The sequence below is a fragment of the Terrapene carolina genome, unplaced genomic scaffold, assembly GCF_002925995.2.
Source record: "Terrapene carolina triunguis isolate 2854851 unplaced genomic scaffold, T_m_triunguis-2.0 Scaffold62, whole genome shotgun sequence".
Classification (NCBI taxonomy): Eukaryota; Metazoa; Chordata; order Testudines; family Emydidae; genus Terrapene; species Terrapene triunguis.
Genome location: NW_020664413.1, coordinates 61,667,424 through 61,683,108, shown reverse-complemented (window position 1 = coordinate 61,683,108; position 15,685 = coordinate 61,667,424). Strand labels below are relative to the sequence as shown.

The following is a 15,685-nucleotide window of genomic DNA, read 5'->3' as shown; positions in this document are numbered from 1 at the left end:
CAGTACAAGCGGGAGCAAGGATGGAACAGTGGACTTGGATTGTCTGGGACTTGGATCCATGAGTTATTAGTATATACATTAAAAACAGTCAAATGTTGAGCCTTGGCGTTTTTTCAATTGAGTGTCTCTGGTGACTAACCGCCATGCTTCACTTTACTTATGAGACCACCAGAAACCCTCAGTGGAATTATAGCTCCACATCTGGCAGTCACCTGTCCTTTACTCTGTATCCTGTATCTTGGTATTGTTATAAGAAGTTTGCAAAGGGACAGCTTCTGACTGTTTGTGCAATTTGCAGCATGAATATAAAAACTTCATGTTAGCAATAATCTTATTAAGAGGATTAGTATAATAATGGAGACCCATTTTCTGTGCATCTTTATACAGTCACACACATTAAAACTTCAGCTAATATTAACAACACTTCATATTTATATAGCGCTTTAGACATTAACTAATGACAGTAGCATCTCAATACACTCCAGTTTGTACATTATTGCTCAGCAGGTAAGAACTATGTTAATGAATGCTTGTGCAATGACTTACAAGATCGAGGGCAGCTGCCAGGATGGAGGCATCGGGGATAGTGCCTGGCTCACAGCAGTTTAAGAGAAACTGAAAGCGTTTCATGCCTTGTCTGATTGCTCCCAGGTTCACTACGTTCTTGGATTTCCCACCTTCCTGGTTGGAGGCCAAGTGATCATCAAAACTGTGGCAACCTGAGGAGGTAGAGAGTACAAAGGGGGTCCAGGGTGGGGGGTGGGGGATGAGAAGCAGGGAAGAGAAGGGACACACAATACCTCACAGATAAAAAAACGAGTTGTACAGGAATCCTGGTATGCATGATCCTGACCCAGTTCCCTTCCCTCCCCTCAATTTGATACAACTTGTGACAATTTCCATCGCAACGAGTGACTGAAAACTGTGAGCCTGATTCTGAACATGGCTTTACTGGTGTAAATCCAAAGTGGTTCCCTGGACTTGGATGGAGGTGCTCTAGATTTACTCCAGTGTAAATTAGATCAGAATATGGTTGGTCCGTGGCCTTTTTTCAAATATGTAAATACAGTATCGAGTCTTCTGCCTGTTTGGGCTCTCAGGCTCTCTCCCTCTCCGCACTTCCTGGTCAGTCTATTTAGATTATTTTCATTTATCGGTCTCTATCTTAGCTTATCATCTTCCTTCTCCCTAAGGAAGAATATGCATTTATCCTTACCTATTAATTTAACAAATGTTATATTATATTTTGAGCAGGACACACATGAGTAATAATTCTTCCAAAAGGCCAAGGCAAGGATCAGCTGTTACTTATGTAGGCCTAAATCTTCAGAAGTGACTAGTTATTTTGGGGAGCCCACCTTGAAACACCTTATGTCAAGGCCTGATTTTCAGAAAGTGACCAGCACTCACCTTCTGTAAATCCTTTAAGATGTCTCATATGCAGTGCACCTAAAAATGGAGGCACCCAGAATGACTAGTCACTTTTGAAAATGACGCCCATAAAGCCTCCTTTGAATACAATAACATGTTACTTGCACGGGACACGTCAGCTAGTCACATTGCAGACTGGAACCAAGGTTCCCCTGAGGAAGGTAAGTACGTAGGCGGAGCCTAACAAGTGACAGAGTTGGTGTGGCTTGTGGAAGGTACATGAAATAAATATTAATTAGTTGGGAAAACACAATGAAATTAAAAATATTCTAACTAAAGCACAGCTAGGGAGTATCCAAGAGCTTTCATTTCAGCCGGACACCCTCCCAAAGGCAAAAACAAGGGAGATCAATTGGATTTCTTCACCCACATGACCTCAACATTGCACATGGCTCAGCTGCCATTTTTGCCTTCTCAAAGGAAAGCTCTTCTGAAAGCTTTGACAGAAGATCTACATAATAAATGATACAAACACTTCTATCACCTCTAAGGAAACAAAGCTAGAAAACCTGAGTACCTCAGTAGAGCTGATGGAGGACTAGACGGGACTCAGAGGATAAATCTGAAAAGTAGTTTCAAGTCTAAGATGATTACCATTCACCACAATCAAAAGTATAAACTCTCCACCTCCCTCTGCAGAAGCATATGCAGAATCAAGCCAAAGTCAAGAATCTCCAGATCATGGGCTTTCCTGCTTTGTCCACAAAACTATCCCAACTTCCTTGGTTTACAGGCATAAGGAAGAACCTCTCATCATTGAGGAATCTTACAGAATGCTCAATAATAAAGCAACTTAGAACTTTGGGCTGGGGACTCTAGTTGTTTCTAACATGGATGTAACAGACAAAGGCAGGGCACCACCTTTGAAGGACATTCTTTACCTAGGGAGAGGAGAAAAGCAGAAAACTCCAAGTCCACTAAGGGACCTTACCATGAAGATTTACCTGGGAAGCACTTATATAGTACAATGACAACCCCAGAATAGATACATGGAAAATCTTTTCCAAACTATTAAGCCTAATCATGCAAACAAAGATGAATTAAGTTTAAAAAATCTTCTTGTAAGAATGAAAGTACATGGCTGTCCTATATCCAGCTAAGCTACATAGTGTCCAACAGCAAAACATTTCTATCCCGGGACAGATTTCATCCAAATGAAAAAAGAAAAGGAACAAGAACACTCGTGTTAGTTGAATGGACATTACTGCTTATTCTTCCGATGCCTTTGTTTCCTAACTACCTGGTATATTTCGCCTGATACAATTAATGGCCACTGTATCACAATATCAATGCAAAGTTTACAATATTCTTCAATTTATACAACATAGAGCAAAAAAAAAATTAATGTGCATAGCACCCACCAGGCCTGCACAGAGAAGAGATCTTGCGTACATCCAGCAAATGGGAATGAAAAATATAGAACTCCCTAAACAGATGAAGCTCTCTCATTAGGATAGGCAATGATTTCCATTAACTGAGCCAGATCCTCAGCTAGTGTAAATCAAAGTAACTCCATTCAATGAAAAATGCATTGAATATAAAATATATTCACAGACTCTAAGGCTAGAAGGGACCACTGTGATCATCTAGTGTGACCTCTTGTGTAACACAGACCATAGAACTTTCCCAAAATAATTCCTAGAGCATATTTTAGAAAAATATCCAATCTTAATTTAAAAAATGGTCAGTGATGGAGAACCTACCACAACACTTGATAAGTTGTTTCAATAGTTAATTACTCTCACCATTAAAAATGTACATCTTATTTCCAGTCTGAATTTGTTTAGCTTCAACTTCCAGTCATTGGATCATGTTATACTTTCTCTGTTAGACTGAAGAGTCCATTATTAAATATTTGTTCCCCATGTAGGTACTTATAGACTGTAATCAAGTCACCCCTTAACCTTCACTTTGTTAAACTAAATAGATAGAGCTCCTTGAATCTGTCATTATAACACGTTTTCTAATCCTTTAATCATTCTCATGGCTCTTCTCTGAGCACTCTCCAATTTATTAACATCCTTTTTGAATTACTGCTTGCCTGTTTAGCTGTATTCTGATTATAGGTAAAAGCCCTTTTAAATAAATGATGAACCGTATAATGCATACATATATTTGAAATACATAGAACTCTCAATGACTTAGATGACAAATGATGATGAAAGCAGCAGCTCGTAAACAACTTGACAAAATGACTCCAGGTTTAATAGGTTTTTTGTTTCTGTTCACTGTAATGCATGCTTGTTTTTCTGTCCTGGTTTTACTCAGTTGTCATATTTTTAAAACAAAGGCAGAAGGAAGCACTACATGGAGAAAGCGTGAGCAGAATGATGTCACAGCACAGCATCAAGAATGCTGAAAAGGAGAAAGGACAGCAACATTGACAAAAAACACTGTCCCAGGTCCATCCAGCCATCAGGTTCTTCATGATTTAATAGCACCTATCCAGTCTAACAAGCCTTTTGTTCTCCCCTCTTAAAAATATAACTCCCATTGATCTCAATGGAAATTATGAATGCAAAGGAAATTTTTCATCCCTGTATATATTTGGATCTTTCTATTACTTTTTTGATGTTTATTAACCCTCATGCCCCAGAAGGCCTTGCACAGAATATGATTAACTCAGACCTGACAAATGTCATGATAATTCAACCTCATGTTCAAATGAAATCACAAATTCAGAAATTGACATCTGAAGCACAAAATATACTATAAGGTGTGTGTGCACTATACAGTATTATTATATGTGTGTCTACACACACATTATGTACACTCACACAGGCCTTGATGCTGTAAGTTATTGCATATGGTTGCAGGAGGTCTGCCCACACAGAGTAACTTGCAAGACTGGGGTAATTTTATATAACACACACACATATATGTAAAAATTATATATATATATTTACACACATACACAAATGTGTATTGTATGTAAAAATTTTGCTGAGCTACATCTCATTGTGTATAAAAATTCCTTTCTGATATGATTACATGCTCCCTTGACTTTCACAATTTACCTTTCAAACTAGAGATTTACAAAAAGGTCTTTAAGCTCCCTTGATTTTCAGAAACTCACAGGTGACAAACTACACTCATGAACATTACTGATTGATTTATCTGTTTGGGTTTTTTTCATAAGGACCTTTTCTTAACTCTCATGCCCCCTCAGTTATTATGAATTTCTAATGTAGACATTGTGTTTAAAAGCCAGGCATGGCCCACTTAATTCTACTTACATACAGACAAATAAATATTAACATACTTTGCTCTTGGGCAGGTGAAAGAGATGTCCCGATTTTTCAAAATAAAAGTAGTTATGTAACATAACGTATTAATCACAAAGTGCTGAAATACTTTAGCTAGTTCAAAGTTCACATAGGTAATAACCAGTGTAACATCCTAGCAGAACAAATGCATAAGATATGTTACATGTAACATACACTATTATATAAAGTAACACAGAATAAACAAACTTTATTTTTGACTTGCATCCATACTTTGAATTCTGTGCATGAAATGTTGGAGACTTAAATTCAATGGGAATTTTGGATGTGCAAGATCAGGCTTAGATTTCCAGTCTGGACATTTGTGAAAAGCATTAGATGTTGAATAGCTCATTGCATTCATATCTCTAGCTCCTAGCCTTATGCCCTTACTTTGCAATATCAAATTAATAGCACCAAAGAGTAACAACAGGAGCTCTCTGGCTGTCACTCCAAGCTGAGAATAAAGAAAGGCTCTTTGCATTTTATGATAAATGTGGAGAACATCATGCTGGCTTAGCCTCTTCCTGGACATTTTTTGGCCAGATTTTGCTCAGACATGCCTATCTGAGGTTAATAGCTGGGAAGAGGTAGGTGTTGAAAAGCTGCAAGTATAGATAAAAGCAAACAAGACAAAAAGATGCTAGTGAAATGTAAGCGAAGGGTGGTACGTTATTTTGCAGATGGGTACAGCTGCATCTGAGCTTTGGGCAAAGGACTGTTCCTGAGGCTCTTAGGGCCAGATTCCACAGGGATGACTTTTTTAGTGACAGTGCAGTTTGTGGAGAGTGGGTGCAAAGATAGCTGTGAGCCACCTTTACATGCCCCCTCCCAATCCTAGGGCTGTGGGTGCTGGGTCAGTCCCAAAGTACAATTTAGTGTAGTCTCAGGGCTGCTCCATGTTGTGCCATTATGGCAGCCAGAGATGAGCTGAATGAAGCAGCTCTTCATCCAGGCTCTTTTCTTTGGTCATGCCCCCAACCCTGGGGGCCAAGGTGAGGGTGACAGAGAAGCCACCACACCAGCCTGCGCGTGCCAGAATATTTCCCATGAGGGTACAATGCTGAGGTTGCAGATTGGGCTGGCACTGAAGCCTTTGTGTACTGGAGAACTGGTGCAGGGCAGCTGCAGCAGTGGCCTGTGTCTGGCCAAGAGTGTAACTGCACATGCACTACAAAAAACAATCCCATTTATACACCCTCATAATACATGAGAACATGCCATGCATATTATGATCTGATAACTCATATGAGGGTGCATCTATCAGTTCTGCAAAGAAAAGCCACGACAATACTGAGGCATGTGGTATGTTGATAAAAGTCATGCTGTACGAGAAATCAATCAACATGTACTAGAAACAGTTGATCAAAAGGGACTCCACTCTACCACTGACAGCCCACATTTTGAAATGTATGTAAAAACAGGCTATTTACACCTCTTCTGCTGGGTGTGTGACACCCATTGGTGTAACTGGGAACTGTGCCCTCGCATGATCTGAATCAGCCAGCTCAAAGGAGCTACATCAGTTTACATCAACTGAAGTTCTTGCCCATGGACTGAAGCTGTGTATCATCCTTAGAATGTGGCCTGTTTGAACATCGATTCTTTCTTAACAACTTATCTTTTCAGTGGAGATGCATAGATATTATTCATATCAAGTGTGACATCTTTGATGACAAGACTATGGGCCTAATTCTGATCTTATTTACACTGGTGTAAATTAGGAGCGTGGTAGCCCCCTGTAAATCAGGGACGCTTCAGTGGTGTTAGTGAGATCAAAAATCAGGCCGTATCACTTTCTGTATGAAGCTAACATTGGAAAGCACACTCGTACTTGGCTGCTATTGCTATCCCCGACCATGTGATTCCTGTGCAAGCCTGTGTCATATGATAGCAAAATGAGCATGTGCAGCCATGGTGTAATGTCAGATCATGTAAAATGTAATGTCAGGGAATGTAATATACTATAAAAACAGCAGAAGCAATGGGGGGGAGGATCAAACTATGTGTTTTTTTAAAACAAAAATAATAGAATGTCAAGATGCAAAAATGTCTCCTTGGTAACAAGTATCAGGTTTCTGAGCTGAGTTTGGATTGCTGTATGATACTTGAAAATATAATATCCTCTTAATAAAGGCACTTTTCAAACAAACATCACTGCTTTTAAAAAAAATGGCATTACGATCAAATATTATAATTATTTCTTTTGTTGAGAAAAAGGGACAGCTTCTCTTTAACGAATGGTATGCAGACGTTAGACATGCAAACACAGAAGAAAAGAGATAATTAAAACAAGGTTTGTACAGGGTTTTCCATTTCATCGGTGCTGAATTTTTCTAAAAAACTGTCATATGGTCACTAATTGGAAAAAGAACTGATGGAGCATCCATCATTATATTATGGATTGAAAGATTCACACACCCTCTTTTAGACTGAATCATTGTTTTGAAGTAAATACAAATTTTTCAAGTGTGCTGATTTGATTTAATTTGACTTTGTTTTTGAAAGTCCAAATGTTACATTAGCTTAATTTATTTGGACAAATTAGTTTTTTTTTTTATTTCCACATTCTCCACATTTGCTAGAGTTTTTTTTTTTAATCAAAATGAAAGAAAGAAGGAAGAGAAAGAAAATGGTTACAAAGAATGAAAAGTTGGAGAAGAACAGAATGGATACAAAAACCATGGAGAAAGTAAGGAGTGGGGAAGGGGTAAAAGAAAGAAAGAAAAAGAAAACCCTGATTTCTAACCATCTTTTTCTTCTGTGTGATGAAGCTTGGATGGGTATCTTCGGCAGATGCGCCATTTACCAAGACGCTTGAAGAAATTCTCCTCTTCATCACGCCCATTCTCCAGGCCACCTCCCGGTCCACCTTCGGACAGCTTCACTGCACTAGTGAATTTCACCTGAACAAATGAGGAGACAAGACTCATGTTCTGATGTGTTATGATTTCTCTACCAACTTTGCCATAGCAATGCAGCACTTAAGGACAGACAGTATTGTGGTACATTACTATAGCAACAGAACAGGAACTGTGCCCATATGCACTAGGTGAGGATATTAAGTATTCTGTAATTTGACTAGGTAGCCTTTCCCCTTCTTTCACAGGGGTTCATACAGATACAAGTAAGGAAAAAGCAGCATGACCAACTAGTAAAGTACATTAGGTATACTCAGAGGACCCAGATAACCCTGAGTGAAAAGAACGAGCAGGAGAAACGAAATGTTAATTACACTGACACTTCATTCCTGTGACACTGTTCATATGGAAGACCAAAGAAGGCACAATGACAAGTCTCTAGACAGCGTATAACAAGAATGAAACATGGAGCATATTTAACCCAGTTTTCTTCACTTCCCCAGAAGGAAGTCTTGAGATGCTGCTAGATACCAGTCATTACACTCTTCCTTTTCTGTTCTGTTGCTTAGACGCATATCCCCCCTCCTCACTGCTATGATAACATCATTTTACTGCCATCCTTATTCTGTTACCTCATCACTCATTGTTTACCTCTCAGCCTTTCAAATCACATGCATCCTCACAAAACTGTGTCTTTCAGCTGTTCCCTAATCTTTCCAAAGACCGACTGCTTCCAAAGCTCCTCTTCAGTGTATTTCTAGTGTGTCCCATACTACAGCACTGGGTGCTGCTTAGAAAAATACAGAAGGAGAATAATTTCTGTCCCCTTATGGACCATCTCCACTCTGCTCCTCCCTCCTCTCAAGGGAAGAGAAAAAGTCACCTGCCATTTTCAACCTCTTTCCTTGAGGGAGGACCTGTCTTACACTATGCTCAAGGGACAAATCCTGCTGCCTCCCCCATGGTGTGGTTATGCTGGACTTTGGGGAGAAGCAGGATTTGGGAGGTCTGCACAGGGCTGTGCAAGTGCAGCTCCATTGGATCTCTGTGCATGAAAGCACGGAGGGCAGGGAGGAGCGTGGGTAACAGACCCACCACTGAACGGACTCTCTGGCCTTTCACTTCTGTGAGGGCTGGAGTGGGGGAATGCTAGGACCAAAGAGACTACTCCTGCCTTTTGTCTGGAACAGCTTCCAAGGAGCAGCTGTGCTACAATTCCATGGCCTGGGGGAAGGTTTTCTCTTTCTCCCACCCCCACTCTACCGAAAGCCCCAGCTCCTGAGGGTTTTGTCCCTGAGTCCCATCAGCTGCAATATCCATGCTGATCATAGTATTTTCTCTGGGAGTTAGAAGTGATCTGTGAAGTAGCCAGACCCTATCCCTTTATCCTCCCTACTAATCTGAAATGACACATTTACCTTGGAACTTTGCCTGATGAAAGATAGACGGTCTACAGAGCTGATATCCAGGAGGTCTTCCACCCCGTCGGCCAGCCCAGAGAGGGAAGAGCGTTTCAGCCAGTTCCCTGATGCAGATAAAGCCAGTCAGGACAATTCTGCAATTGCTCCAAGCTGAATACATCAGCAATACAGGCATATTTCTCTATAGCGCTGAAACAGTCGTACCGTGACATGAGAAAAGGGTGAAGGACGAGGCGTGTTCATGCTACATGCATCAAAGACCATAGTTGAATTCATAACATGCAAGGCTGAGTTTTAGGATTGTAAAAGTTGAAAATCAACACGGGTCAGTGAGAAAGGACAAATAATATTTATTCTTCCTTTCTTATTGAAGTCTGCTTGGAAAGCTTCTCTTAGAGAGAAAGGAAGGATGGTCCAGTGATGAGGGCCCCAGGTTAAAGTCCCTGCTCTGCCATAGACTTTCTGTGTGACCTTGGGCAAATCACTTAGTCTCTCTCTCTGTCTCACTTCCCCATCTGTAAAATGGAGAAAATAGCACTTCCCTACCTCACAAGGGGTGTTGTGAGAATAAACATATTAAAGATTGTAAGGCACTCAGACACTAAGGGTATGTCTACACTACCGCGGTAGTTCGACGGCTGGCAATCGAACTTCCGGGTTCGATTTATCGCGTCTGGTCTGGACGCGATAATTCGAACCAGGAAGTGCTCGCCGTCGACTGCGGTACTCCACCTCAGCGAGAGGAGTACCGCGGAGTCGACGGGGGAGCCTGCCTGCCGCGTGTGGACCGCGGTAAATTCGAACTAAGGTATGTCGACTTCAGCTACGTTATTCACGTAGCTGAAGTTGCGTACCTTAGATCGAATTGGGGTGTTAGTGTAGACCAGGCCTAAGTGTCTTTGCTATACAGTATCCGACACACACACACAGAACAGATCTATTCTATCTGCACATGCAGTATGTATATATAATATAAAGGGACATACATTTACCTATGGGGAGTTTGAGTTTCTTTCGGAGCGAGATCCGTCGGGAGCGGGAGCGGGAGCGCCTGTCGGTGGTCGTTCCAGAGTGAGCAGTGGTGCACTCCGATGTGTCCTGCTCTGACTGGCTGCTGGTATCACTTGCTGCACTCTGTGACTTGAACATCTTTCGCCAGAAGTCTTTGCGTCCCAGAACCGCCCCTTGCATTTGCTCATCGCTGCAAGAGAACACAACACAGGGTTAATAATACCTCATTGTGGTTTGTATGCTAAGTACATTTGAACAAGTTTCCCCTCTTCTAACCTCTCTTTGTTCCTTGGCATATGTTACTCAAAGAATTTAAACTTATTCTTCTTGATGTAATTTGTTAAGCTAGACAGTATTCTCAATATTGCACAATGAAGACAAATTTTACCCTAGAGAGTTTACAGTCTAAAAAGTCATTCTGTTTTTCTGTCATTATGCTAAAGCACTGTTTCTCACACTAGGGTCTGTGAATCTGGTACTCCAGGGAGTCTGCGAATCATGCCCAGGGCCACTGGCCCCGCTGATCAACTCCTCTCCCTCCCTCCCAGTCCGAAGATCCGTATATGGTGAGCAAAATCAGGGCTCTTGAAAATCTCACATTGATAGACCAGTGTCCCAACTGATCAAATCTTTCTTCAGTTCTTGTTTTGTTCTTTATTCTTAGAAACCTGTAATACAAGACTAATATTTACTTACTGCTCTGGGGTCTGCTGAGGACGGCTGGAGATGTAACTACGACATTCATCAGGGGCAGATGATGCCTGGCCTTTATCAATAACAACACTTCCCACCTCGGATCTATGCAGACAATACAGACAGTCAAATAAAGTTAACAGATGGCATATCTTGCTTCTCATATAATCAACATTGTTCCCTGATCACTGAATCCAGCACTTCTGAAAAACAAATTTAAATGTGTGCCCCCATTACAGCAACTGGCCTGCCTATGCACATATTGTCATCAAAAATGTATTGGGACAGGGAACCAAGGCCAAGATTAGAGACTTGCACAGGACTTTTTTAAAACCCCACTCCCGCTGTTATGGCAGTGGGTTCTGCGGAACCTGTGGGATTCCAGTTCCGCTGCAGGGCTCTATGCTAGTCACGCACAGAGCTCTAGCCAAGATTTTCAAAAGCTACTAGCAATGTTGGGAGCCTCATTTTGTGGGTGCTCAATCTGAGGTGCCAAGGCAGATTATCAGAAAGTATTGACCACATACTTTTGGCAATCTTGGCCAGTGTGGTCTGCATGTCTCCGAGGCCAAGAAAATCATGCGACAAATCTGATGCTGCCAGTTTACATGAGACTAATTCATTTAGTTCTGTTTGAAGCTCCCTTTTTGATCCATACTTATTCTTTTGTCTCACACTTGAATGCAACACATCCCAAGACAGCATTTCAAAGGAATAAAGCAACCTAGGTTTCTTTTGTATCATGCTCCCCACACCTGACTATAGGCATTCAGACCAACAGCTCTCAGCACCTCACGGTACTGATGCTAATACTAAGCCATGTCCACATGATGTTGGGGGTGGGGTTGCAATCATCCCTTCACACTCAACCTCCATCCCGCCTCTTTCTTTCTCCTGTTTCTCTACTCTTCCATCCCCCAGAATTTCCGCTGCTTTGCTATCTTATTTCCTTTGTACCAGTTATTTCTGTTAGGCTCCACATTTTTCATGGCTACTTCCACAGCTGCCACACTTTATTAAATTTTAAGTGTGGCTTCTGTCACTGCCACACTCAAGTCCTGTACATCAGGAGCAGACATGTGCTAACAAGATGAAAACAAACAACCCCTTGTACTTTCCTACATTTGTGTTTGTCGTCAGATGTTTGGCTGCGTGCGTGTGTTCTCCATGTGTGCTATCCCAGCTCTGCGCAGATAGCTGGCACAGTAGATCTCAAGCGAACCACCCACTGACCACAAAATTCATTAAGGTGCGAAGGTGCTTGGTCAAGTTTATTGCCAACGAAGCACGGTGCTAATGCCCCGGCTCAATGGTTACAGGTACACTAATATGTGTATGCTCGTGACAATGGACCATCTCAGTTAGTGGTGGGACTTTCCACTATCCCCTAGGCCAGACAAAGATATTGCTTCTGAGATACATCTTTATACACCAAAACAAACAAGTTATGTATCACTCCTGACTTATCAGGGTGCCACCCTCTAACATACTGGGTGTCACCCATTGCCTTGTATCATTGCCTTGTAGGTTCGATCAAAACATCTCTATTCATTATGTTGTCATCCTGACCTTATCCTTAAGATGGGTCAGCATGTTCCTGTTATCTTTGGGGAATTTGTTTATCGGGGTGTTCTGGTACCTCCCTTCTGGAATGTGCTTGAGTGAGTGTTTTGTGCTCGGCACCTCTTAGGAATATGTGTTTTTACAATATCAACCCTATGCTTGCCAAATTCTGTGAGCAGGGCCTGCCTCTTGCTCACAACTTCACTTGCTAATATAAAGCAAAGTATTGACCATTACTTTAGACCAGGTCTCAGGCCTCAGATCAGGCCTCTGATACAAGGCCTTATGTTTCAGGCCCTCTTACTACAGTGTTCAGCATAATAAGTTATACAACAGTATATAAATCATTCAGACACAAATCTCTCCCAGACACACACTTTTTGCTCCCCGGAGGTTTCAGATCCTGCTCAGTTGTTTCGTCTGTTTTCTTCCCTGGAATTAACTTTTCAGCACTGTCCAAAAGGGCGCTCAGTGCCACCCTTCTAAAAACATTCCCATGAGCCTCCTTGATAAATTGGACCAATTGCCGGATATCACAGTACAATCCCTGAATAACAAAGGAGAGAGCGAGAGAGCTGTGTTACTCAGTTTGCATACAAGCAGGGAGGGAAACAAATATTCCTTTTGTATGCAGCCAGGGTGATGCACTAGAGAAATACAGAGGTACTGCAGGTCAGGACTGAGTTACCTTAGTAGGACTGTACTCAGGAAGCTTGCACAGCACCTACCAGAACTGGGTCACATCCAGCTCATGTAAACCGGCATATCTCCATTGAAGGCAATGGAACTACACCTCTACCTCGATATAACACTGTCCTCGGGAGCCAAAATATCTTACCGTGTTACAGGTGAAACCGTGTTATATTGAACTTGCTTTGATCCACCGGAGTGCGCAGCCCCGCCCCCCCGGTGCACTGCTTTACTGCGTTATATCCGAATTCGTGTTATATCGGGTAGCGTTATATCGAGGTAGAGGTGTACTCTGATTTACCCCAGCTGGGGATCTAGCTCATTATTCCTAGCTCCAGTTTAGTGCTATTAGTCTTTCCTTTTCATTAATGTCAAATTCACAATTAAACAAATGGAGTCCCCATTTGAAGACACAGGGGATCAAAGACCAAACACAGTGTATGACCCTATGCTGGCTGGGTCAGATTTGCCCCTGACAAACACCTGAAGGATATGACTTTTTCTTAAACTTGTCTGGCTAGCCATGCGAATAAAGTCTCATTGAATCAAGCCCTGATTTTCAAGCCCAGCTGCTTTATGAGGGAGAGAGGAAATTCAACTTGTAAAACCTGCACCTAAAGCCTCACCAGGTTTTCAGGGCTATGCAGTTCATGCGTAGTGGAAGCGCAGCGAGTGATCAGTGACTTGAACATGGCGCTGACAATAATACCTTCCACACTTTGGGCCGTAGACTTGTTGTCCACTGTGGTGAAGTTATTTCCAAATCCAGCCTTGTCTGCAAAATGCAAGCATAATAAACCACACAGCTCGGCTGAGATGTGTTAACAAATTACAGATTAAATACATAATTACTTTTTAAATGTATTAAAAGACGTAAATCACCCAGAATCATATGTTCAATTTTTGTGACCCTACCTCATAAACAATACAGAAGATATATAAGTTGCACAAATAAGAAGAGGGATAGAAAAATCTGCCATTTGAAGAGAGATTGAAATGATCAAAACTGTTTATCCTCTCCCTTTATCGCCTCTCTAAAACAGAGGGATACAAAATAACAAATGGAATAGGAAAGGCAATTCAGGCATCCCTGTTTCCCCACTCAGATAACACAGAACAAGGGGGCACTCAACTAAATTGAAAAGCAATTTAAAACTGATGAAAGGAAATTCTTTTTAACCAATAAAACTGCTCTCACAAGGTACTATGGAGGCCAAGAATAATTCAAACAACAGATTAAACATTTATATAGATAACAAAAACATCCACAGTTCCTTAGATAGGGCAAAAACATTCACAAGAGAGGGCTTATCCCTTGAAGAGATAAGCCAATGTGTAGCTGATGGGTGTTAAGAAGAAACTTGTCCTGTGGGCTGGTTATTTCACAGTTGCCCACTATGGTGTTTCTTGCACCTTTCTCTGAAGTGACTGGGATCATAGACAAGGAGATAAACTATTTGTGTGTTTTGATATGGCAATTCCTATATTCCAAATGCCCACAATTAGCTACTTATGCACGCAATGACCAATGTACATGTACCATATATACATAGAACCAGGGCCGACCGGGGGGGGAAGCCAGTATAAATTACTGGCGCCCGGCGGTCCAGAAGGGGGTCTGGAGCCCGGCTTCCCCCCCCCAACTCTCGTTGGCCCTGTTTAGCCGGTCCGCCCTGGCTCGGGGGCCCGAAAAAATTTTTTCACCGGGGCTCGTACCCGCTCTCAGCGGCCCTGCATAGAACTGTTTGCCTAACTTAAAAGAAATGGACTTACACTGTATGCACATAAATCTGAATGTTCCTATTCTTGTTTACATGATCTGTTTAGCTATTTGCTGCCTCACCTTAGGCTCTGCAGAGAGATTTAATGCTCAATTATATCTCCATTCAGACTAAACATAGAATGCACAGTCCACTCCAGCTGGCATTTGGTCATGTTATTAAGCAGAAAACCTCGTGCCTGAGGCATAGTTGAGAGAAAATTTTCTTTCACAAAGCCGTAAACAAACAGGTAGGATGCATTAAAAGAAAGAGCACGTATGCTTCTCTAATTCCAATTGTATTGGAAATAAAAGAATTTATAGGGCCAGACCTTCAGCTGGTGTAATTCGAAGTAGTTCCAGTGACTTTAATGGAGTTACACTGATTTACACCCGCTGAGGATTTAACCTAGTCATTACAATTACATTTTGCCTTTAGAAATTCACTGCGCCTTTTTGAAAATGGCAGCCAGCATCCCCTATGGTGTGTCATCGAGGAAAATGTGACTGGGGCTTGTGATGCCAGCCGTACTTACTGTCAGTGACTGGCTCCATGCAGAATCCTAGCAAAGCGTGAAGGAAATCCACTACATTATTGAGGGAATCTCTGTTCACATAGTCCCTCATGGTCTGCCGGAACTGCATTTTATCCAGCTTGTACAGCTTTGTAAGGCAATTCTGAGCCTGTGAAGATATTACAAAAATGAGAAGTATCTGCTTGAATTTTGGTGACAGCTGCAGGGTCCGTCAGGTGCATTTCTGCCCTTGTTTTGCCAGTGTTGCGTTATTATAAGTAATCTCACCTACTAGTCAAAAAGTTCAAATACCACATCAAGATATGGGCTTTCAGCTAATGCCAACCATGCAATTCAGTAATAGGAACCATTACACCACATTATCTTTTGGAGAAGATGTTAAATCAAGGTCACTTCTGCCCTCCTCTTGCAGTCCTCCAAATGGAAGTTAAAATTTCACTGCTGGTGAAATGAGTAG

At 41.7% G+C, this 15,685-nt stretch overlaps 1 protein-coding gene across 2 annotated transcripts in view; it reads right to left on the bottom strand.

Annotated features, from left to right (window-relative positions):
* UNC80 (unc-80 homolog, NALCN channel complex subunit) overlaps window positions 1-15,685 on the bottom strand; it is a 175,350-nt gene that overhangs the window by 107,670 nt on the left and 51,995 nt on the right. For both annotated transcript variants that reach the window (XM_026647781.1, XM_026647782.1), the window contains exons 15-22: window positions 15,229-15,376; window positions 13,560-13,708; window positions 12,621-12,790; window positions 10,684-10,785; window positions 9,963-10,177; window positions 8,974-9,080; window positions 7,504-7,600; window positions 547-719 (exon numbers count right to left, since the gene is read on the bottom strand). In XM_026647781.1, coding sequence (XP_026503566.1) covers window positions 547-719; window positions 7,504-7,600; window positions 8,974-9,080; window positions 9,963-10,177; window positions 10,684-10,785; window positions 12,621-12,790; window positions 13,560-13,708; window positions 15,229-15,376 — 1,161 coding nt within the window. The remainder of the gene's footprint in view (window positions 1-546; window positions 720-7,503; window positions 7,601-8,973; window positions 9,081-9,962; window positions 10,178-10,683; window positions 10,786-12,620; window positions 12,791-13,559; window positions 13,709-15,228; window positions 15,377-15,685) is intronic.